Source organism: Peromyscus maniculatus, chromosome 2, assembly GCF_049852395.1.
Source record: "Peromyscus maniculatus bairdii isolate BWxNUB_F1_BW_parent chromosome 2, HU_Pman_BW_mat_3.1, whole genome shotgun sequence".
NCBI classification, from domain to species: domain Eukaryota; kingdom Metazoa; phylum Chordata; class Mammalia; order Rodentia; family Cricetidae; genus Peromyscus; species Peromyscus maniculatus.
Genome location: NC_134853.1, coordinates 7,258,983 through 7,285,440, shown reverse-complemented (window position 1 = coordinate 7,285,440; position 26,458 = coordinate 7,258,983). Strand labels below are relative to the sequence as shown.

Below are 26,458 nucleotides of genomic sequence, written 5' to 3'. Positions count from 1 at the left end.
GTGTCTTACCCTCTCATCAACCAGACAACTAGAAGGCAGCTCCTAAGAATGGTAAAGCAGGACCTATGTGTTTGTTTGAATAAGAATGCCCCCCCCCTTGGTTCATATCTTTAAATGGTTAGAGAGTGGTGCTATTTGAAAGGATTAGGAGGTGTGACCTTGTTGGAGGAAGTGTGTGACTGGGGGTGGGCTTGGAAGTTTCAAACCCCAGGTGGGCCCAGTGGCTCTCTTCGCGCTGCCTGTGGATCCAGATGTAGAACTCTCAGCTCCTTCTCTAACACCATGTTGGCCTGTGTGCTGCCATGCTTCCTGCCATGAGGATAAAGGACCAAACCTCTGAACTATAAGCCTGTCCTAGATAAGGCTTTCCTTTATAAAAATTGCTGTGATCGTGGTGTCTCTTCATAGCATCACAACAGTGACCAAGACACTAGACCTTAACCTGCCAGGACCTTAGTCTTAGAATCCACAGCCTCAGCCAGGCGGTGGTGGTGCACACCTTTAATCCCAGCACTCGCGAGGCAGAGGCAGGCAGATCTCTGTGAGTTCAAGACCAGCCTGGTCTACAAAGTGAGTTCCAGGAAAGGCGCAAAACTACACAGAGAAACCCTGTCTCAAAAAACCAAAAAAAAAAAAAAAAAAAGAATCCACAGCCTCTACAACTGTAAGATATGAATTACTTTCACTTAAAGGCCACCAAGTCTGTTACCACAGACCATTTTAAATGTTATAGGAGCCTCACCAGACTAACATAATAGCTCAATAGAAACCAAAGGAAAGCATGTAGAAAAGGGGGGGAGGGTGAGATGAACTTGAAAACACCGTGTAGAATTTAAATCCCCAAAGAAAAGGAGACTAAACCAGGAAAGTCAATTTGACAAAATATTGGTGAAAATATGTTTCCTTATCATTAAAACAGCAATTTACAGATCCAAGAAATGTAATGAACCCAGACAGAAGTAATATAAATAAAAGCCACACAGGGCCACATCATTCTTAAATGCTCAGAGTTCAGTATATAGAGAAAAGACATCTTCTACACAGGAAAACAATGAAAATGTTAGCTGATTTCTCACCAGAAATAAGGTAAGCCAGAACACCATATCAGTAAATATACTAAGTAGAAATAGGTTCAGCACCCCACCTTAAAGAGGCTGTCAGATTTGATTTTTTAAAAAGGTGGGGCAGGGCAGAAAGTAGGTCTAAGATTAAAAGCAGTGGCAGCTCATCCAGAGGACCGATTCAATTCTCAGCACCCACATGACAATTCACAGGCATCTGTAAGTCCAGTTCCAGGGGATCCAACACCTTCTTCTGGCCTCTGCAGGCACAGTATGCATGTAGAACATAGACATAATGTAGGCAAAAATACCCATACACATGAAATAAAAATAAATAAATCTTTTTTTAAGATGCAAATTTATGTGACTAGAAAAATACTCACACATAAAACACAAGTAGTTTCAAAGGAAATCACACAAGAAAAGTTGACTATACTGACATCCCAGACAAAAATAGACTGGGGGAGGACTAACAAGAATAAGGAGGGAGTGTTATAACGACATAAGAATCAACTCATGATAGCATAACACAGCCAGCGGTGGCGCACGCCTTTAATCCCAGCACGTGGGAGGCAGAGGCAGGTGGATCTCTGTGAGTTTGAGGCCAGCCTGGACTACAGAGTGAGTTCCAGGACAGCCAGAGCTGTTAAGAGAAACCCTGTCTCAAAAAAAAAAAAAAAAAAAAAAATTGGCATGATAGCATAACACTCCTAAATCTGTATACCATAAAAAACATACCATATTTAGAAGCAATAGGCATATATACTTAATAAATAATTCATGGAAACATTCCTTATCATCCACCTACCAGCTCAAACACTATTTGTTCTTATTCTTAAAGGAAATGATCCTACGGTTGAGGAAATCCCAAGATTTCAAATCTGGACAAACCTGTGGATTTAAGGAACTGCTCTAACTTTGGCTTACATCTTACTCCTTGTCTCAGGAGTTTTCACTTCCTAGACTAAGAAATTATAAGAATAAATATTAACAAACGAAGGGGCATTTGTTACCTATCTTTCACTAACAGCCAACATAATTCAGTGGTTTTTCTTTCTCGGCTCCATTTAGTTGTTTGCACAGGAAACACATTGACATAATATTTAAAGCCATATTGTGACTAATCTCCATCCCAAGCCTATGATCCTACCTCTTGATCTCCACGACCACAATTCATTATTATTTGTTTCATGTGGACCTTCTCAACTCTCTTTGTGTGCATAAAGCAGACATGAACATAGACATCTTTCATGACCTTTGTCATTTTACTCAGCTATAAAGAATGAAATCGGCAGCAGGCAGAGGCAGGCAGGCCCAGCAGAGGCAGACAAGCCAGGCCCAGAGGCAGGCAGGCCCAGCAGGCGGTGGTCGGAACACAGTTGCAATAAAGACCAGAAACTGAGCTATTACCCGCTGAAGAGCTAGCGAAAACCAGCTCTTAATCAAGAGCTTGGAACAGGGACGCCTCTAATCCCAACACCTGGGGAAGAAGCTATCTCCGTGGGACGGAACCAGAACCAATCTGAACACTCTGTCTGAGGCCATCTCAGGGCCCAGCTGCTGATCCTGTGAAACCCAACAACTTGGAGGTGTTGGTGAAACTACCCTGCTCAGGTGAAATCCATCCGGGAGAGGATTCAGATGCCTACAGTTTGAAGTCTGAAGAAACAAGATCAGCTGAGGAGTCAACAAATGAACAAAACGTGACCTGGGAACACAGAAGAAGGCGCTGCCCAGCCACCAAACCAGATCACCAGAATCATAAGTATATGCTTCACCGACTGAGATCAGCTGCTCCTGAAGAAACAGCCCAGCAGCACCAATTTAACCAAGAACTCCTAGTAAACCAAGACTAAAAACTAGAACAAGAGAGGCACTCTCAGACACAGACACCACCTGCACAGAGCAGAGGAAGAGTAGACGCCAGTGCAAAAATACAGGCAACAACATAAAGACCTATATGGCAACATCAGAACCTAGTGATTCTACACCTGCAAGACCTGAACATACCAAGACAGAAGAAATCAATCCTAAAAATGACTTTAAGAAGATGAGAGAGGCCATTAAAGAAGAAATAAAAAAAATCCCTTAAAGAGGAAATAAAAAACTCCATTAAAGAGGAAATAAAAAAAATAACTTCCTTAAAGAAATGGAAGAAAAAAAACGAACAAAATAATGGGAAGAAATCAAAGAAAGCCAAGAAAAAGCAATTAAACAGATGAAAGAAACATTCCAAGATCTGAAAAATGAATTTGAGACAATAAAGAAAACACATGCTGAGGGAATGCTGGAAATAGAAATCCTGATGAACAGGAACTACAGAAATAAGCATAACCAACCGATTGCAAGAGATGGAACAGAGAATCTCTGACACTGAAGACACGATAGAGAAAATAGATTCGTCAGTCAAAGAAAACACTAAAGACAAAAAAGTCGTAACACAAAACGTCCAGGAAATTTGGGACACCATGAAAAGACCAAACCTAAGAATAATAGGGATAGAAGAAGGAGAAGAATACCAACTCAAAGGCACAGAAAATATATTCAACAAAATCATAGAAGAAAACTTCCCTAACCTAAAGAAAGAAATACCTATGAAGATACAAGAAGCTTACAGAACACCGAATAGGCTGGATCCCAAAAAAAGTCCCCTCGCCACATAATAATCAAAACACTAAACACACAGAACAAAGAAAAATATTAAGAGCCGCAAAGGAAAAAGACCAAGTAACATATAAAGGCAAACCCATCAGAATAACACCAGACTACTCAATAGAGACTATGAAAGCTAGAAGATCATGGACAAATCTCATGCAGACACTAAGAGACCACGGATGCCAACCCAGACTATTATACCCAGCAAAACTCTCAATCACCATAGGCAGAGTAAACAAAATATTCCAGGATAAAACCAGATTTAATCAACACCTGTCCACAAACCCAGCCCTACAGAAAGCACTAGAAGGGAAAATCCAACCCAAAGAAGCTAAACACATCCATGAAAAATCAAGCAATAGATAATCCCACACCAACATACACCAAAAAAGGACAACACAACACAACCACAAAAAATAACAGGAATTAACAATCACTGGTCATTAATATCGATCAATATTAATGGTCTCAACTCACTTATAAAAAGACACAGGGTAAGAGAATGGATAAGAAAACAGGACCCATCTATCTGCTGCATATAAGAAACACAGCTTAACTTAACTTCAAAGACAGACACTACATCCGAGTAAAGGGCTGGGAAAAGGCTTTCCAAGCAAATGGACCTAAGAAACAAGCTGGTGTAGCTATCCTAATATCTAATAATATAGACTTTAAACTAAAATCAATCAAAAGAGATCAGGATGGACATTACATATTTATCATAGGAAAAATCCACCAAGATGAAGTCTCGATTTTAAACATTTATGCCCCAAATACAAAAGCACCCACATTCATAAAAGAACACTACTAAAGCTTAAAACACACATCAAACCCCACACATTAGTAGTGGGAGATTTTAACACACCACTCTCACCGAAAGACAGATCTACCAGACTGAAACTTAACAAAAAAATAAAGGACCTAACAGATGTTATGACACAAATGGACTTAATAGATATCTACAGAACATTCCATCCTAACACAAAAGAATATACCTTCTTCTCAGCACCCCATGGAACCTTCTCAAAAATTGACCACATGCTGGGCCACAAAACAAATCTCAACAGATACAAAAAAAAAAAATTGGAATAACCTCCTGTATCTTCTCAGACCACCATACCTTAAAGTTAGACCTCAACAACAACAAAAATTATAGAAAACCTACAAACTCATGGAAACTGAATAATGCCCACCTGAAACATCAATGGGTCAAGGAAGAAATAAAGAAAGAAATTAAAGATTTCCTAGAATTCAATGAAAATGAAAGTACAACATACCCAAACTTATGGGACACTATGAAAGCAGTGCTAAGAGGAAAATTCATAGCTCTAAATGCACACATAAAGAAGATGGAGCAATCCCACACCAATGAATTAACAGCACAACTGAAAGCTCTAGAACAAAAAGAAACAAACTCACGCAAGAGAAGTAGACGCTAGGAAATAATCAAATTGAGGGCTGAAATCAACGAAATAGAAAACAAGAGAACAATACAAAAAAAATCAATGAAGCAAAGAGTTAGTTCTTTAAAAAAATCAACAAGATAGACAAACCCCTAGCCAAATTAACCAAAAGGCAAAGAGAGAGCACCCAAATTAACAAAATCAGAAATGAAAAGGGAGACATAACAACAGACAACAAGGAAATCCAGAGAATCATCAGATCATGCTTCAAAAACCTGTACTCCACAAAAATGGAAAACCAGGAAGAAATGGACAATTTTCTGGATAAATACCACATACAAAAATTAAGACCAGATAAACCATTTAAATAGACCAATAACCCCTAAAGTAATAGAAACAGTCATCAAAAGTCTCCCAACCAAAAAAAAGCCCAGGACCAGATGGTTTCAGTGCAGAATTCTATTAGACTTTCAAAGAAGAACTAATATCAATACTCTTCAAAGTGTTCCACACAATAGAAACAGAAGGAACACTTCCAAACTCTTTTTATGAGGCTACAATGACCCTGATACTCAAACCACACAAAGATGCAACAAAGAAAGAGAACTACAGACCAATCTCCCTCATAAACATTGATGCAAAAATACTCAACAAAATATTGGCAAACCGAATCCAAGAACACATCAAAACAATTATCTATCACGACCACATAGGATTCATCCCAGGGATGCAAGGATGGTTCAACATACGAAAATCTGTCAATGTAATACACCATATAAACAAACTGAAAGAAAAAAACCACATGATCATCTCATTAGATGCTGAAAAAGCCTTTGACAAAATTCAACACCCCTTCATGATAAAGGTCTTAGAAAGATCAGGAATACAAGGAACATTTCTAAACATAATAAAAGCAATTTATAGCAAGCCAACAGCAAACATCAAATTAAACGGAGAGAAACTCAAAGCGATACCACTAAATTCAGGAACAAGACAAGGCTGTCCACTCTCCCCATATTTATTCAATATAGTACTAGAAGTTCTAGCTAGAGCAATAAGACAACAAAAGGAGATCAATGGGATACAAATTGGCAAGGAAGAAGTCAAACTTTCACTATTTGAAGATGATATGATAGTATACATAAGTGACCCCAAAAACTCTACCAGGGAACTCCTACAGCTGATAAACTCCTTCAGTAAAGTGGCAGGATACAAGATCAACTCAAAAAAATCAGTAGCCCTCCTATACACAAATGATAAAAGGGCTGAGAAAGAAGTCAGAGAAACATCACCCTTTACAATAGCCACAAATAATATAAAATACCTTGGGATAACACTAACTAAACAAGTGAAGGACCTTTTTGATAAGAACTTTAAATCTCTAAAGAAAGAAATTGAAGAAGATATCAGAAAATGTAAGGATCTCCCATGCTCATGGATAGGTAGGATTAACATAGTAAAAATGGCAATCTTACCAAAAGCAATCTACAGATTCAATGCAATCCCCATCAAAATCCCAACACAATTCTTCACATACTTGGAAAGAAAAATACTCAACTTCATATGGAAAAACAAAAGACCAGGATAGCTAAAAGAATCCTATACGATAAAGCAACCTTTAGAGGCATCACCATCTACCTCAAATTCTACTATAGAGCTATAGTAATAAAAACAGCTTGGTACTGGTATAAAAACCGACATACAGACCAAGGGAATCAAATTGAAGACCGTGACATTAATCCATGCACATATGAACACCTGGTTTTTGACAAAGGAGCCAAAACTATACAATGGAAAAAAGAAAGTATCTTCAACAAGTGGTGCTGGCATAACTGGATGTCAATATGTAAAAGATTACAAATAGATCCATATCTGTCACCATGCACAAAACTCAAGTCCAAGTGGATCAAAGACCTGAACATAAATCCAGTTACACTAAACTTAATAGAAAAGAAAGTAGGAAGCACTCTTGAATGCATTGGCACTGGAGACCATTTCCTAAATATAACACCAACAGCACAGACCCAATTAATAAATGGGACCTCTCGAAATTGAGAAGCTTTTGCAGGGCAAAAGACACAGTCAATAAAAAAAGACAGCCAACAGAATGGGAAAAGATCTTCACCAACCCAACATCTGACAGAGGATTGATCTCCACAGTATATAAAGAACTCAAGAAACTAGACATCAAAATACTAGCTGGGCGGTGGTGGCACACCCCTTTAATCCCAGCACTCGGGAGGCAGAGGCAGGGGGATCTCTGTGAGTTTGAGGCCAGCCTGGTCTCCAAAGTGAGTTCCAGGAAAGGCGCAAAGCTACACAGAGAAACCCTGTCTCGGAAAAAAAAAAAATACTATACAGTCCAATTAAAAAATGGGCTAAAGAATTAAACAGAGAATTCACAAAACAAAAATCACAAATGGCTGAAAGACATTTAAAGAAATGCTCAACATCCTTAATCATCAGAGAAATGCAAATCAAAACGACTCTGAGATACCACCTTATACCTGTCAGAATGGCTATGATCAAAAACACCAATGACAGTCAATGTCGGAGAGGATGTGGAGCAAAGGGAACACTCCTCCACTGTTGGTGGGAATGCAAGCTTGTACAACCACCGTGGAAATAAGTATGGCAGTTTCTCAGAAAATTAGGAATCGAACCACCTCAAGACCCAGCCATCCCACTCTTGGGCATATACCCAAGGAATGCTGATTCATACCATAAAGATACATGCTCAGCTATGTTCATAGCAGCACTATTTGTAATAGCCAGAACCTGGAAACAACCTAGATGCCCGTTAATGGAAGAATGGATGAAAAAACGTGGTACATATACACAATAGAGTACTACTCAGCAGAGAAAAACAATGAAAGCATGAAATTTGCAGGCAAATGGATGGAACTAGAAAAAAATCATCCTGAGTGAGGTAACCCAAACCCAGAAAGACAGTCATGATATGTACTCACTCATAAGTGGATTCTAGATATAAAATAAAGAACAATCAGACTACAACCCACAGAACCATGGAGGCTATATATATAGCATGGAGGTCCCTAGGACGACTGTGGCTTATAATAAATGTCGGTTTTACTCAATTACTGAGCAAGCCTCAATGAAACATCTCACTATTAAGATAAGAATACATAATCTATCAAGATGATAATAGAAAAATAAATTAATTAATTTTAAACAATAAAAAATAAAGATAAAAGAAAAATTTGAAATATTAAACAAACAAACATTTTACTAAAGTTAAAAAAAGGGAGAACTAGGGACTCATCATTCCTCTCCACATTCTATTCTTTCCCTTGTTTTATATTTTTTAAAATTTTTTTATCAGTGGATTGTGCTGGAGTTTATTGGTGGATTCTGCTGGAGGATCCAATGCAGATAAACACTGGAGGGCTCCTGTTGTAAATCACCCTCTGGAGCGATGGAAGGATCTTTCTACTAGCATGTGAAGGAGACCCGATCTAGTGTTGGTGTGGCCCCAGAGTTTGGTTTATGTCTTTCCTCAGGACAATAAGGTTCCTCTTTGGATTCTTGAGCACTGAACACTCCCTGTGGCTGCTGCTGAAGCCCAACATGACAGAGACCTAATGGGTCTTCATGAAAAAAAATCTACCCTTCTGATGCCAGTGGAGATTGAGAGCTCAATATGGCCAGCTTTGGCAAGCATTAATGTATGCCTAGGAACTGTAGCCATGAGATTGGATTCTCCAGAAGAGCTGCCAGCTAAAGTCATGCTGGGATCAAGAAAAAACGGGCCTTGGCAGTTCGTGTTCCTGGAGTTGTATCCATGCCAGTGGATGTCCACACAATCCAGAAGAGAATTTGACATTGCTGTTGCCACTGTTGCTGTTATAACAATGACGCACACCGATGCTACTGTTTCTGGGATTACCATTTCATAATTGCTTACTATAGCTAGCACAGTGGAGACCCTGGCAAAAGTAGCTACCACAGTTAGTTAATCTTTCATTCTATTGGGCATGATAAATTTAATTCAGTAGTTATATACATCTCAATTGGCTTTGAAAATTATAAATTTATAAACTCAAGTTCCAGTTGCTTTTGGGATACTATTTTACAAGGACTCCAATGTACAGTATGGCTCGTTAAGGAAGGGAATGGCTGAGTTGCCTTAAGCCTACTGGCTATGGGTGAGATAGGACCTCTGTTGGTCTTTTCTATATCGAACACATAGATTGCAAGCCCAGTACCACTTTGAGATCTTTGGCAGCAATTAACCATGCAGCTCACGCACGACTGAGCTGGTATGATAATGAGTATTCAGAGACAGGTAATGCCTGGGGGGCACTCACCAACCTAAGACAGAGCACCTGTGTGGCCTGGGCAGGCGTCTCCATGACGGGTAAGGTGACCTGCTGACATCCCATGCAACCCAAGTCAGAAGCTCATTTTTTAATAAAAGGGGGACCTGTAGGTCCCTGGCCCCCGTTTTGGATAACTGTTGCCTTGCTTGCGGACCTTGACCTTGATATCCTCCCAATGCTAATTTCCTGCCAGGTTCCACCATCCTGAATGCTTAAGGGAAGTTCCTTGTCTGTGTATCCTGAATAATGGGCGTTAACAGCTTAGATGCAAGATTGTAAAATATCAGTAGCAAACTTCTGCCCTCCGGGGTCCTCCCATTGTACTGTAAGCCTGTATTTAAGACCTCCTACCCCCTTCAAGAAATGACATTCGACATTTACAATTTAAAAAAAAAATATATATATATATATATATATATATATATATATATATATATATATTTGAATGAATTCTGCGAATGTAATCTATGAATACCACAAATGTGATTAATATCATGAGTGTAAATAATGAATATCATGAGTGTAATTTAAAAAATAAATAATAAATAAATAAAAATTAGGGGCTGGAGAGATGGCTCAGAGGCTAAGAGCACCGACTGCTCTTCCAGAGGTCCTGAGTTCAATTCCCAGCAACCACATGGTGGCTCACAACCATCTGTAATGAGATCTGGCACCCTCTTCTGTATACATAATAAATAAATAAATAAATCTTTTAAAAAAATAAAATTAAATAAAAATAAAAATTAAAAAAAGAATTAAATAGTCCATTTGCAAAAAAAAAAAAAATAGATGAAATTGGAGACCATAATGTAAGCTCAAGAAACCAAACTCAAGAAATAAAAGTGTCATATTTTGTCTAATATATGGAATCCTAGATATATATGACATGAAGATAAAGGGGAGCAAGGGGTCAAAGGTGAAAAGGATGGAAAGACAAAAGATGTAAAAGTTGGGGGGAAGACAAATATCACAAGTGTTCTCCAAAACATGGAAAGTCGAAACATGAAAGTCATATAAACAGAAATAAGTCTGCTTGGGTGGTAGAAGCCGAGGAGGAAGAGAGACGAGAGGGATAACAGAAGGGTGAATGAATGTGAGCAGAGTACACGATACACATGTATGAAACGCACTGCATTACATGCTAATGGAAAAGAGTAACATAAAAATACACCTCCCAAAGTGTAACCCTTACATCTTTTGACCTAGTAGAACTATGTAGCTGACCTCCAACTCACAGAGACCCGCCTGGCTCTGCCTCGGAGTGCTGGGATTAAAGGCGTGTGCCACCACTGCCCGGCTAGCTATGTAACTCTTCTTGGTCATATGTGCAACACAGTAAGCCTTATTTACTATAGATCCATTTGCATATCAGCACTAACCTCTACTCCATTCCTTTTCATCTAACTGAAAATGTGCACTTCCAGAACTGACTAGAACACTGTCTTTTCAGCTCCCCTAACGCCAAAAAATTTCTCTTTCATTGAACATTTTGTCTCTCTTAAACACAGTGAAATGCCTATTAAATGAAAACACTGTATTAATGAATCTGAAAAATTCTGGCAGTAGAGCAATGACTCCCACAAACAGCAATAACAAAGAGCAAGTTACCTTTGTGCTACTTTCAAATAAAGAACCTTTGTACTTTTGCTCCTGACTACTCAGTCACAAGGATGGTCATGTCTGTTTGGATTAAAGGATTCCAACGTTGGTTACAGTCTCCCCCAGCTCACACTCTGTCCTGGAGCAGCCAGCCTGTGGGAGCCCCCTCCTCCCAGCCCAACTCCACCTCTTGGTGCTGACTCAGGATGACCCTACCCTTTCATCCCAGTCTCTCCAGACTTACCCTGCCTGCCAGAGCCTCTCCTCCCCCATACCTCTATTCCCTAGGAACCCAATCACCCCCGCCCCAGCTCTTTCCTATAGCCCCTCCCCTCTCATTTCCTTTCTGTTACCCACCAACTTGCCAAAGCACTCTCTACCAGGAACCAGACAGTTACCACATTTGCCTAGGATCCAGAGAAGGCAACAGAAACCAAAGAACAGAACAACTAACCAGCAATAACAAGACCAGATATCAACATCAAGAAACACCTCAAACATCGTAACTCAGGATACCTAGACCTGAATGCAAAAGCACAAATATGAATGGCCAAAACAAGATGCTCCACCAGAAAACAGTAACCTTATTACAGCAGGCCTGAAGTTCTGTGGAAACACAGAGTTGAATAAAAAATGAAATCACTTCAAAACATGAGAGTAGAATTTAGCAAAGAAATCACTAAAGAAAACCAGACTGAATAAAACAAGTGAAAATTCTAGGGTTTCAAACAAAAACCCAGAGGTAAGCTTACCAACTGTGGTGGTTTGAACAGGAATGGCCCCCATAGGTGCATATATTTGAATGTTTGGTCATTAAGAAGTGGCTCTACTTGAAGGGATTAGGAGGTGTGGCCTCCTAGTTGCAGGAAGTGTGTCACTGAGTTTCAAAAGCCCAAGCCAGTCCCAGTGTTCTTTTTCTCTTCCTCCTGCCTTCGGATCTAGATGTAGAAATCTCAGCTACCATGTCTGCCTGAGTGCTGCCATGCTCCTCACCATGAAGATAATGGATGAAACCGCAGAAACTGTAAGCCAGCCCCAATTAAACACTTTCCTTTAGAAGAATTGTCAAGGGCATGGTGTCTTCACAGCAATGAAACACTGGCTAAGACACCAACAGAGTACAAAACATGAAGGAGAAAATCTTGGCTGTTGAAGATAAATTAGAGGATATCAAGAGCTTATTCAAAGAAAATGATAAATCTAAGAAAAATGCAGGTTCAACATTCAGGAAATCTAGGACACTATGAAATAAACCAAATCTATGAATAAAAGAGATAGAGTAAGAAGAAGAAACTCAAGTCAAAAGAAAATACTTTTAACAAAATCATAAAAGAAAATTTCTCTGACCTAAAGAAGATACCTAGGGCTGGAGAGATGGCTCAGTGGTTAAGAGCACCGACTGCTCTCCCAGAGGTCCTGAGTTCAATTCCCAGCAACCACATGGTGGCTCACAACCACCTGTAATGAGATCTGGTGCCCTCTTCTGGCCTGCAGGGACATATGCAGACAGAACACTGTATACATGATAAATAAATAAATCTAAAAAAAAGAAGAAGATACCTAGTATCTTTATATAAGAAGTATATAAAAACACCAAATAAATGGGACCAGAAAAGAAATCTCCCATGACACACAATAATCAAAACACTAAATGGATAGAACAACAACAACAAATAGGGATATTAAAAACTGCTGTTAGGGTCCAAGAATCAAAAAAAAAACAAAAACAAAAAAAACAAAACAAAACAAAAAAAAAAACAGGTTTGAGCAAGCCAAACATTTATTCAGAAAAACTGATAGGGAGGCAGCAGGGATCAAGCTCCAAACCATGTCCCCAAGACAAGGGCAGCAGCCAGTTTTAAAGGGAAAAACCACAAAAAGGCAGTTCCTGAGTCCTGACCAATCATAATGCAATGTGGAGAGAAGCGGTTGGGGACTTTCCTTAGTGGTACACTTCCAGCCTATAAGGGAGTTATGTGGTTTGGCACCCCAGATTCAGCTCTGGGCCACCCACCCAGAGGAGAATTGAATGTTAGTGTTTGGCCTTATTCTAGACACCTGCACAAGGGGGTTGGGGGTTGTAGCCCAGTCTCATGAACTGGGTATCAGCTTAGAGTAGAACAAACTGGAGCAAAATGGAGTTCTTGCTGTTAACAAGAAGCTAACACTGCAGGGGAAAAAGAACAAATAACATATAAAGGCAGACCTATTAGAATAATACCCGACTCCTCAATGGAAACTCTAAAAGCCAGAAGGCCTGTAAAGATGTTCCACAAATTCTGAGACTTCAGATGCCAGCTGAGACTACTATACCCAGCAAAACTATCACAACTGACAAAGAAAGAAAATGTTCCACAATGAAACCAAATTTAAGCAGTATCTATCGACCAATCCAGCTCTATAGACAACACTAAAAAGAACCTCAGTCTGAAGAGGATAACAATACTCAAGAAGACAGAATTGATAAATGTCAGGATAGAATAAAAACAGGGAGAAAAACGTACACCATAACAACAAAATAAATACTATTCATTCATAGTACCCAATATTAATGGTCTCAGTTCCCCCAAACAAAAGACATGGATTAGCAGATTGGATTATAAAACAGGATTTATCTTTCTGCTATATCCAAGAAATAAACCTTAACATCACCTTAGGGGTTAAGGATGGACAAAGATATTCCAAGTAAGTAGACCCAAAAAGCAAGCAGGTGTAGCCATTTTAACAGTCAAAAACTAATCACAGGTGATAGAGAAAGACACTACATACTCATTAACAGAAAAATCTACTAAAAGAATAATGTCATTATAAACATGTACACACCAAACATGGGGCACCCAAGTTCATAGAAGAAACACTACTGCAGCTTAAATTACATACGAACCTGGATATGCTGATAGTGGGAGCCTTCCATATCCCACTCTTGCCAACCAAGAAGTTATCAAGACAAAACAGAAAAATGCTAGAGATAACTGACATCATAAATCAAATAAACCTAACAGATATTACAGAACATTTCACCCAAATACAAAAGAATATAACTTCTTTTCAGCACCTCATGGAACTTTCTTCAAAATTGACCACATAACTTGGGCACAAAGCAAGTCTCAGCAAATATAAGAAACTTGAAATAACACCCTGCATCCTATCTGACCACCACAAATTAAAGCTGGATATCAACAATAGAAAGTATAAAAGAAATGGGGATGAAAACAAACTTTTAAAATTGAATTAAAATGAAAATACAGCATACCCAAGCCTATGTGACACAGTGAAGGCAGTTCTAATAAGCAAGTTCATAGCTCTCAGTGGCTACACTAAAAAAATTAGAGAGATCTCATATTAGTAACTTAGTAACACACCTGGAATATCTAGAACAACAAGAATAAATAACACTCAAAAAGTATAGATGGCATGAACTATTCAAACTCAGGGAAGAAATCAATTAAATAAAAAACAAAATAAATAATACAAAGAATCAATGAAATGAAGGGTTGGCTCTTTGAGAAAATCAATAAGATTGACAAGCCCTTAGCCAAATTAACTAAAAGACAGAGAAAGAAGATGCAAATTAATAAAATTAGAGATGAAAATGGGTACATTACAACAGATACGGAAGACATTCAGAGATTCATTATTGACATATTTTTAAAATCTGTACTTTACCAAACCAGAAAACCAAAAAGAAATTGGTGAATTTTTTGATATATAGCCTAACAAGGTTAAATCAAGATCAAATAAGCAATTTAAACAGACTTGTAACCGCTAGTGGAACAGAAGCAGTAATTAAAAATCTCACAATTCCAAAAGGCCCAAGGTCAGATTGATTCAGTGCAGAATTCTACCAGACCTTCAAAGAATCATTAACTCTAACATTCTTCCATTTATTCTACAAAGAAGAAACTGAAGGAATATTGCCTAATTCTTTCTATGAGGCCACTATTACTCTGACACAAAAATCACTCAAAGACCCAACCAAAAAATTACAGACCAATATCCCTTGTGGCATAGAAGCAAAAATTGTCAGTTTAAAAAAATCCAAACTGAATCCAAGAACACATCAAGATTATCCACCATAGGCTTCATCCCAGAAATGCAGGGATAGTTTAGCATACCTAAATCAATAAACAATCCACTACATAAACAGACTGCAAGGAAAAGATATATGGTGATATCATTAGATGCAGAAAAGGCCTTTGACAAAAATCTAACATCCCTCCATGATAAAAGTCCTGGAGAGACCAGCGATACAAAGGATATACAAGGAATATAAGAAATACGATTTACAGCAAGCCTACAGGCAACATCAAAACATCAATCTAAACAGAGAAAAACACAAAACATTTCCACTAAAATCAGGAATAAGACAAGGTTGTCCACTCTCCTTACCTATTCAACATAGTAACTAAAGTCTTAGCTAAAGCAATAAGACAATTGAAGACGATCAAGGGAATACAAAATTGGAAAGGGCCGGGCGGTGATGGTGAACGCCTTTAATCCCAGCACTCGTGAGGCAGAGCCATGCGGATCTCTGTGAGTTCGAGGCCAGCCTGGGCTACCAAGTGAGCTCCAGGAAAGGAGCAAAGCTACACAGAGAAACCCTGTCTCTAAACCTCCCCACCCCCCAAAAAAAAAAAAAAAACGGAAAAGAAGAAGTCAAAGTATTTTTATCTGCAGATTATATGATTTTATATATTAAAAAAAAAAAACAACTAAAAGCTCCACCAGGAAATGTCTACAGCTGATAAACACTTTCAGAAAGGTAGCAGGATATAGAGTTAACGCAAAAAACTTAGTAGCCTTCCTCTATACAAATGACAAACTGAGAAAGAAATCAAAGAAGCAGTCCATTTCATAGCCTCAGAAATATAAACATCTTGGGATAACACTAATGAAACAAGTGAAAGATTTGTAGAATAAAAACTTTAGGACATTGAAGAAAGAAATTGAAGATGATACCACCATATAGAAAGATCTTCCACATTCGTGGACTGGTAAGATTAATATTGTGAAAGTGACCATTCTACCAAAATCATTCTACAGATTCAACACAATCGCCATCATAATTACAGTACAATTCTTCACAAAAATTAAACAATTTTCATCTTTATATAGGAACACACAAAAATAACTAAGACAATTTTGAATAATAAAATAATGTCTAGAGGTGTCACAGTCCCAGATTTTAAGTTGTTCTACAGAGCTATATGTAATAAAATAACATGGGATAAAAAGAGACATGTTGATCAATGGAATCAAACTGAAGACCTAAATATAAGTCCACACACCTATAGACACCATATTTTTTTTTTTTTGCAAAGAATCCAAAAAGGCACACCGAAGGAAAGTAGCATCTTCAACAAATGGTGCTGGTCAACTGGGTGGCTGCATGTAGAAGAATACAAATAGATCCATATTCATCGCCCTGCACAAAGCTCAACTCCAAATGGATCAAGGACCTAAACACAAGCCAGATACACTGGATCTGATAGAAAAGAAAGTGGAAAATAGGCGTGAACTCATTTGCACAGGGCGATCTTTCTGAACAGGGCACTGGCAGCACAGACATTAAGATCCACTACTAATAAGTGGGACCTTGTGAAGCTAAAAATCTCTGTACGGCAAATATTAGACACATCGTTCAGGCAAAGCAGAAGGCTGGCTACAGAAAGGGAAAGAGTCTTTACAAATTATACACCTGATAAAAGGTTAGTATCTAAAATATGTAAAGAACTAAAAACCTAACCAGCAAGAAAACAAATAACCAAATTTTTAAATGAGGTACAGAATTAAACAAAAGATGAAACACAAATGGCTGAGAAACACTTAAAGACATGTTCAGTGTTCTTTAGTATCAAGGAAACATAAATTAAAAATACTTTGAGATTTCATTTTTTACCAGTCAATATGGCCAATATCAATAAAACAATTGAGAGCACATGATGGCGAGGGTGTGGGGAACAGGAAACCCTCATCCATCGCTGGTGGGAGTGCAAACTTGTACACCCACTATGGAAAAGAGTGTGTCAGTGCCTCAGGAAGTTGGGTGTAGATCTACCTACCTAAAGATCCAGCTATACCATCCCATTCAAAGCACTTGCAGAGGGTAACGGGCAGGGGATGGGGAGAGTGATGACAGAGAAGGCACTGTTAACGAATCCAGAGAAGGTCTAAGAGTTCAGCAATGAGTCGGGCGGTGGTGGCCCACGCCTTTGATCCCAGCACTGGAGAGGCAGAGGCAGGTGATCTCTGTGAGTTGGAGGCCAGCCGGGTCTACAGAGCGAGATCCAGGGCAGCCAGGGTTCTACAAAGAACCCCTGTCTGGAGAGAAAAAAAAAAAAAGAGCTGTACATAAAAACTGATGGCAGGAAGCATGTGATATGTGCCCTACTTGCAAATGGGGAACCTTCCACATTTGACTATGTAAATTTAAAAACGGATAAAATAACAATGCTGGTGATAAACATTTGCACTCACCTTGTAAAAACTCCTCCTTGCAAGCAATGAAGTAGAAGAAAATAACGCTCGCTTTCTTGTCCTGCTTTCTTTAAATCATCCTTCAGCCACGAGTAGCTAAAACACTGGACTATGAGTGTTCCACAAAGCACGAAGCTTAAAGTTAAAACACCAAACACATATTGTCCATCATGGAAATACCTAGCAGATAGGAGGATGTCCGCAACCAAGTCAGTCACGTAGATCATAATGCCAAAAACCGACATCGCAAAGTTGCATTTGGTGTATTTCATTATGAATGACTAAGGCACTTGGTTAGCTACTCTTTTTCAGATACAAAAATAGGCGGGGGGGGGGGGGGGATGCCAGAATGAATAATATTTTATCCTGTGACTTAGCACTGAATTTTAATTTTAATTTCTACTTTTAGTATACTTAGAGAAAGGAATATGGGGATAGACTTCAGGGACCGAGTGTATATCTAACATTCATGAAGTCCTATATTCAGTCCCAAATACCAAAAATAAATAAATAAATATTATGAATTGGAACACTAAACAAAAGTAAACAATTTTAACTTTCTTTTTAAAAAATCTCTAATCCAGATCCAGTGGTACACGAAGGCCTTGCCGTATCTTCTCTTCTACCGTGATCTTCATTACAGATAACGATGTCTAAAACAAAATGAAAACATGTTTCTAACTCTTAACAATAAAGCCTGGCCCATGATTTTATGATCCCATATCGCTAAATGTAGCACGAAATACACTTCTTAGAAAAGTCAAATCTCAGGAATATAGTTACTAGTTGATAATGTCATCTCAAACTCAGGTACTTATCATTTAAAACTATGTCTTCTCACAAAAGTATTTATTATAGAACCATTTATATTGGCAAAAAAAAAATGCAAGCTACCTAAATGTTACCTGATTTCAAATCACAGGCCTGGCACAAAAAACATACATGTATACCAATAGGTCAGACCACAGGAGCCAGAAGTAAGCCCACACAGCAGCAGGCAGAGCTTTCACAAGTGTCAAAACCACTCCAGAGGGGAAAGACAGCTTTGTCAAGAAATAGTGCTGGGAGATCCAGATGTCCACACCTGGAAGAATGAAATTAGACTCCTGTCTCTCACCTTGTACAAAAATCAATCCCAATAGATCAAAGACCTTAATGTAGGAGTTGGCTTTGTAATTAATAGAACTTCGGAGGAAAAAACAGGCCACAGGCACAGACAAGGACTTTCTGAAAAGGACTCCAAAGACTCAGGAAATAATAGCAAGAATTGACTACTAGGACAGAGTGAAACTAAAGAGCGCTTTCACAGAAAAGGAAACATCTACTAGATTAAAGATACAATCTGAAGAATGGCAGGAAAATCTTTGTCACTTATTAGGAATTAATACCTAGAGTCTATTTTTTAAAAACTAGAAAAATTAAACATTAAAACAACAAATTATCTAACCAATGGGCAAATGAACTTAACTGATAGTTCTCAAAAAAATGAATAAAACTAGTCAATAAACATATTTACAATGTTCAGCATCCATAGCCATTTTGGAAATGTCCATCAAAGCTACACTGACAGAGCGAGAGAGATCTCAGCCAGTGCGAGCACGCATTACTGCCCAGCCGAGGGCCTGCCTGGGTCTAATTTCCAGCACCCACCAGTTTCCAACACCCACATCAGGCAACTGACTACTGCTTGTTAACTTCAGTTCCAGGGGATCTGACTGTTCTCCTGGGTCCCAGGGCACTAACTCAGATATATGCAAACCACACACACACACACACACACACACACACACGCACGCACGCACGCACGCACGCACGCACTCACATGCACGCACACACACACTCACTCACTCACTCACTCACATAAATACAAATAAAGAATAAATCTTAAATAAATAACCATATTGAGATTCTACCCCACTCAATCAGAATGTTAAATCATCAAGTATTCAAGCAACAAATAATACTGGTGAGGATGTGGCATGAAAGAAACCTTCATATACTTTTAGGATGGATATAAATATCTGTAGTCACTACAGAAATCAGAATGGAAGTTCCTCTTGTAGATATCAGCATAGATGTCTATGAACAAGTAAATGGATAAAGAAAATGTGGAATAACTATACAACAGAGCATTATTCAGTCATTTGCAAGAAAATGAGTGGAGTTGAAAGATTATCGTGTTAAGTAAAAGAAGCCTTGGAAAGGCAAACATTGCATGTTTTCTCTCATATGCAGAATCTAGACTTTTACAGGGTACTCAAAATTTGGAAAGAGAAAAGGACAGTAGACGAGGTGAAGAGGGGAGAGGAAGTAGTTATGGGGAAGTGAATTAGATTGGCATACATGATATACATGCATAAGAGTAACATAAGGGCCGGGCGGTGGTGGGGCACACCTTTAGTCCCAGCACTCGGGAGGTAGAGGCAGGTGGATCTCTGAGTTCGAGGTCAGCCTGGGCTACAGAATGAAGGGCTATACAGAGAAGCCCTGTCTCAAAAAAACAAAACAGCAACAACAAAAACAATATTGTAAGGAAAGCCATTTCTTTATAATAAAATAAGACCATTAAAAAAGTATCAAAATACACTTAACAACAGTACAATAGCTATGAAAATTCTCAATATGCATTTGAACCAGAAATTCCATGCAGGGTTCCAGGCTAGAGTTATGTTTATAAATAGGCACAGAGAGATGTACTCTTTTATAGTGGTAAAAACTGAAAACTACCTAAATGAGAAGCCTACTTCAATAAACTGTGATACATATTAATAGCCAAATGGTGCAATCTTTAAGAATATTAAGTAAGTTCATTTTAGATGATCTCAGAAGATCTCTAGAACATACTCAGTGAACAAAATGAAAGATAAATGGTAATTATAGTTTTTAACTATATAAGGAGCGAGAAGGGAAATGAGCATGGGAAGAAAATACAACTTCAGTCATTGATTGTTATGCTTCTATGCTGTTTGAATTTAACAATATATACATGTTCTTGCATGTTATTTTAAGAGGAAAGCAACAGTAAATAACACGAGTAATTTGAGTTAATAAGAAAATGTTTATCCTCCCTCTGAGCTAACACTCACTGAGCACAAGGTGACTGACATTGAGCTAAAAATAGTTCTTTTAACAAATGTAGGAGGTAGATACTATTATGATCCCTGCTGTATTAATGTTCTGAATGCAGTTTAATAGCAAGACTTATCTGACTCAAGCATTTTTGTTTTGTTTTGTTTTTCCTAATTACCAGTAGTTCACCAAATAAAACAAACAAACAAATCCAGATATCTGTCTGCTATACTTTGGCTCAGATTTAAGAATATTGTATTCTATGAACTGCAACATTCTTACAATATATATAAAGTCTGATGCTCTTACAGTAGCAATGACTTAATTATAGAAAACAAAGATTTTGAACATTTTCCCACCTTCATTCCCCAGCATGTAACTATCATTATTTGTGTCTCTTTGGATTTTGTTGTGTTCTAGTGTTTGATTTTAAAAATTACTCTTAAAGTTTCATTTAAAAAAATAGATAAGTAGCTTTTGACTTGGGACTAGGGCAGAAGTACTAAGATGTCACTAAACATATCTCTGCCACTTTGTACTAAGTATCTATGAAAAGTGAGATTCTCGACACTGACAGTTATAAAATATCTATCAACTCCAAAACTTGAAGACACTCTTTATCCCGCAGTGCAAATATTCAGCCAAGAGAGAATTCCACATGGAAAAAGAAACAAGCACATCCATCTTATCGTTATTGAAATTTTCTTTAATCTTTAATAAAGGATAAAATGATATGTCTATTAAAATTATAGTAAAACAAATTTTCTCTATAATTTAGTATCAGTAAATGTTTGATCTGATATTGATTTTTGTTTGCCTAGATGTGTGAAGCTGCATAAAAATTTCATGGATCACAAATGGGAAAAGTTAAGCTTTGCTTTATTGAGTTGTCCCGAAGGCTAAAAAAGATAACCCACAGCCGGGTGGTGGTGGTGGTGGTGGTGGTGGTGGTGGTGGTGGTGGTGGTGGTGGTGGTGGTGGTGGTGGTGGTGGTGCACGCCTTTAATCCCAGCACTTGAGAGGCAGAGGCATGTGAGTTCAAGGCCATTCTGGTCTACAGAGTGAGTTCCAGGACAGCCAGGACTACACACAGAGAAACAAACAAAAAAAGATAATCCATACAGCCCATAGAACTCCCTAGAAAAGTACTTGGCACACAGGACTCAAGAAATGGTGGTTATTATTTGCTATATGCCTGATTGTCTGTGGAAACAGCCGAGTTTCCCAACTGACTTAATTTTCTGTAACTGAAAAGGTTCTTTTTTACGGTGTGATCTCAGAGCTTTGAAACACAAAGGAAATACGATGATAAATACTTTATATGTCGCTGGGCAGTGGTGGCGCACGCCTTTAATCCCAGCACTTGGGAGGCAGAGCCAGGCAGATCTCTGTGAGTTTGAGGCCAGCCTGGTCTCCAAAGTGATTTCCAGGAAAGACACAAAGCTACACAGAGAAACCCTGTCTCCAAAAACCAAACAAAAAACATAAAAAACAAAAAAATTTATATGTCAACTGTGGTTTTATCTGTGGAATGAATGACATTTCAGAAGATTGTTTTTCTTCATCATTCTTTACCATATGCTATAGATTAAACCTTTTCTCCTCAAATTTCACATATCAGATCCCCAATTCCCAAGTATGACCTATTGGGAGATGGGAACTTTCAGAGAAAACAACCTATCTGACTAGTCTTAGAAGGGCTGGTGATGCAGCTCTGTTCAGAGAAAATTTGCCTAGGAGGAGGTCCTGGGTTTGACCCTCCATGCTTCAAAAAGGGGTGTAGGGAGAAAAGAAGAGGGGAAAGAGGGACAGGGGGAGGAAAAAACAGCCGAGAAAAGGCCATGTGAGAATAGAGGATGTAGCAAGGAGACAGCCATCTGCAACTGGAGGAGCGAGTCAGCCTGTCCAGGAACCACCCCTGTGGCTCCTTCATCTTGGACTTCAGTCTCTACAAGTGCAGTAAAATTGTAATCCGATAAGTCAGTGGTGTTCTCCATGGGAACCTGAACTCTCTCTAAAAAAAAACTTTTAGTACTGTAAAGGAAAGAATCACAAAAATGCACTCGCGCACATACACACACACAGTACTACTGTTTCATATCATTTCCCACTTGTACACACTCTGTTTAAAAGTCCACAGGATAATCCTAGAAGGTATTACACTCTACTTATTGAAACCAAAGTAAAAATCTTAAATTCCTTCTCCAGACTCTTCCAGCAAAACGATTTATAATCAGATGAATTCAGAATATTAAAAGTTGACAAAAATGCAATAGTTAAGCTGAAACTTCACATAGGATTTTTAATGTAACTAACTTACTCAGTTATAGACGATTACACACCTAAGTAGTCTGTGTGCATATTTATCAGTCCATCCCTAAAGAGAGCTCCCTTTACCTGACATGATTAAGTAAAACCCCAACAGCTTTTTGTTAACATTTTTACAAGGTAGAGTCATTTCTAAAAAACAAAACTGTATTATTATCAGAATGTTACTTAATAGACTTGTTAACATAGCAATGTCCACATTACTGATTCAGTCAGACAGAACAGAATTCCAACAGGAAGCGAGTCTACACAGCAACCTGGTAAACAACGTAGCCATCATAAAGACATCACACAACTCTCTGAATAACTATAGTTTTATAACTTGTATTACAGATAGCCCATTTTTACCTCCACAGTTGATCAGCGTTCCAGTACCACCCGAGTGAAACCACCACCTACAAAATGTGGCTTCTACTTACGGACTTAATGCCCAGCTGTATGGCTAGTTGGCTGCCAGCCAAAATATATAACCTTTGCCCTAGTACAGGATCACCCTGCCATAAAGCAGTTATTTTAAAAAAATTAAAACTAGGAAAGTTTCACTTAATCAACCAAACTTAATTCATGTAAAACTAGACTTACTTGTGACAAATCTAAAAGTCTTCTTTAATTCAATGCCCCGTCTTCAAAATCCTCACCTTAGAGATTTTATTTCTTGACTGAACACAAGGATAACAAGCGTATAATCCTTTTGGATCGAACACTAAAATGAAACCAAAATCACCTGTTAGTCACATGTAGCCTTCTCCAATCTGTTGATAAGAGTCCCTACTGGGGAGAAATAGCACATTTCCTTCTTTATGTTTAGACTCCAAGCTTTAACATATTTATCACTTAACAGTTAAGAAAATGTCATTTGATACAGGAAATATCCTATTCACAACAGCTTCAAACAATAAATAAATAAAATGCCTAGGAACAAATCTAACCAAGGAACTAAAACTGAATGGACTCTACAATAAAAATCTTTTTTTTGTTGTTGTTTTTTGTTTTTTCAAGACAGGGTTTCTCTGTATAGTTTTGGTGCCTATCCTGGATCTTGCTCTGTAGCCCAGGTTGGCCTCAAACTCACAAAGATCTGCCTGGCTCTGCCTCCCAAATGCTGGGATTAAAGGCGTGTGCCCTCACCACCCTGCTTTACAATAAAAATCTTAAGACACTAGAAGATGGAAAAACTGCTCATGCTCATGGACAGGCAGATTGAATTGTGAAAATGGCTGTGTTACCAAAAATGATCTACAAATTCAATGTACTCCCATCCAATGCCCAATGACTTCTCCACAGCATTAGGTAAAAGTCCTAAAATTCACACAGATGCACAAAAAAAACAACACACAGCTCAAGTAAAAAGAGCAATGCTGAGGTATGAACATAGCCCATTTCCAGTCACAGCACAGAGCCATGACAGCAAACACAGTGTGGTGTGGACACGAGAACAGGCAGGCAGACCAAAGAATAGACTAGAGAGCCCAGGAAGACAGCCACGGTTACAGCATAACTTGGGGCTGAGCACTTGGGAGGCAGTGCCAGGCAGATCTCTGAGTTGGAGGCCAGCCTGGTCCATAGAGCAAGCTCCAGGACAGTCAGGATAACACAGAGAAACCCTGTCTCTAAAACACACACAAAAAAAAAAAAAACAAAATAAACAAACAAGAAATAATGCTGAGAAAACTGGGTTTCCACAAGTAAACAGATGAAACTAGATCCATATTTCTCACTCTGTGGAAGAAGCAATTCAAAATAGACCAAAGCTCTCAATACGAGACTTGAAATCTTTAAACTACTAGAGGAAATCATAGATGAAATACTTCAAGATGTGGGCAGAGTTAAGGATTTTCCGAACTGGACTACACAAGAAATAAACCCAAGAATTGACAAACTGGATTACATGAAATTAAGGGCTTCTAAACAGCAAAGGAAAGGATGGCCACTCATCAAGTAGGCACGCCATCCCATCCTCCACCAAGGAGGACAGCCTCACTGGGATTTCTCCCACAGACTGCCCCCACCCCCGGATGTTTCTTCTGTGTAGAGAATTCAGCCTTGGTTGTGTGTCTGGGCACTTGCTGGGGGGGCTGTGTGACCCCTGACAGAGCAAGAAGACATGCTATCTCATACAGTCTGAGACAAGGTCACCACATTAGGATTCCCCCTGTGGACACTCCAGATCCTGCCGGCTCAGCCTCAGTCGCATATCTCACGACCATGGAACCACCTGTGATGCAGTCTAGGGGTGTTGACCGGGTTCATTTTCTCTGCCACTTAAAGAACTAAAAGGCAGGAAAATCTGAAGCTCAAGAGGTAGCAGAGAATCTCCAGCACCGCAGACAGAATCAGCCGTGGAAGGAAGGTGTTTATTGGGGGTGAGGAGACACACATGTACAGCAGACACACAGAGAAAAAGACCCTCTGAAAAGCAGGTCGGGGGACTCAGTAAAAAATCCTGTCCCTTCTCGAGGGCTGGGGGCTTAAAAGCCTCAGAGGAGCTTTCCTCCCCTAATTCGGGGTTGGTCAGTTTAAATAAAGCTAGAATGGTTGATTCATCCAGAACTGTTGTGACATGTCCTGAGCAGGCCTTGACCTCATGGAGCCAGTCCATCAGCAGGGCCTGCTGGTGGGAGACAGAAGTCCACAAGACCTTGTTTGAAGCTGCCAGGCTTTTGAATCAAGTCAGGAAAGTAAGGAAGAAGCTGGACATCTTGAAAATTCACCTCCCTTATTACCTAGTCACGGCCCCTCTCCCTATCTGTCTGCCTAACAGAGTCTAACTCCTGGGCTCTCACTAGCCCAGCCAAAAGGGACACATTAACACACAGGATACGCACAAGGACAGCTGTTTTGGAACTTCCTCCAGGGACGCTTCCCCCTCAGGCTGCTCAGCCTGGGTTGCATGCCTTGCTCCCCCAGTAGCCAGCACCAGGTCATCCTGCCTCCCCAACTCATCTTTGGTTCTGGTCAAAAGTGTTGTGGCGGACTTTTCCCGGAGAGACACAACACAACAGTCCAAAGTGACAGCTGCATCAATGTCCAACTTAATGAACCCGTGAGTTTTTTCCCCTGGGATTACCAACAGGAGTATGGGTGAGAGGTCACTTCCGAGCAGGGATGACTCAGAAGTAGCAGTGTCACCAGAAAGTCCACCCCAGCATGGATGGCGACTCTGACCTGCCAAACCACGGAAAAAGACGTTGGGACTGCAGGGCTATCGGCCAGCTATGCATAGAGCTCCACGGTTGCAGTTTCCAGCACTCATCATCCACATTTGCTATAAATAAATAAATATCGGTAGAATGAAAACACCTGACATAAACGATTTTGATGGGTACCCCAAGTCCTCTTGAAAGGACATATTGTACATCACAAATATGACAATTTCAATAACGCTTTTCAAATTAAGCTCATTCTTGAGACACAAAACAAATTTATTCCACATAGCAAACATATATTTGAACTACTCTGAAATATTGAACTGTTAATTTGTGAAGTCATTTCTTCTGTAAAGAATGAATGATTAAAACTGACTATC

General features: G+C 39.1%; 1 protein-coding gene across 12 annotated transcripts in view; it reads right to left on the bottom strand.

Annotated features, from left to right (window-relative positions):
- Nucleotides 1-26,114, bottom strand: part of Xkr9 (XK related 9) — a 39,025-nt gene extending 12,911 nt beyond the window's left edge. The window contains exons 1-3 of one of the 12 annotated variants that reach the window (XM_076563725.1): nucleotides 26,098-26,114; nucleotides 23,571-23,635; nucleotides 17,536-18,188 (exon numbers count right to left, since the gene is read on the bottom strand). In XM_076563725.1, the coding sequence (XP_076419840.1) occupies nucleotides 17,536-17,807 (272 nt within the window). In that variant the 5' untranslated portion in view covers nucleotides 17,808-18,188; nucleotides 23,571-23,635; nucleotides 26,098-26,114. Of the gene's footprint in view, nucleotides 1-14,814; nucleotides 14,890-17,535; nucleotides 18,189-18,440; nucleotides 18,620-23,280; nucleotides 23,443-23,514; nucleotides 23,861-26,097 lie in introns of those variants that run through there. The other 11 variants (XM_076563723.1, XM_042270737.2, XM_076563722.1 and 8 more) reach the window with 11 other exon arrangements.
- Nucleotides 26,115-26,458: the final 344 nt, after the last annotated feature.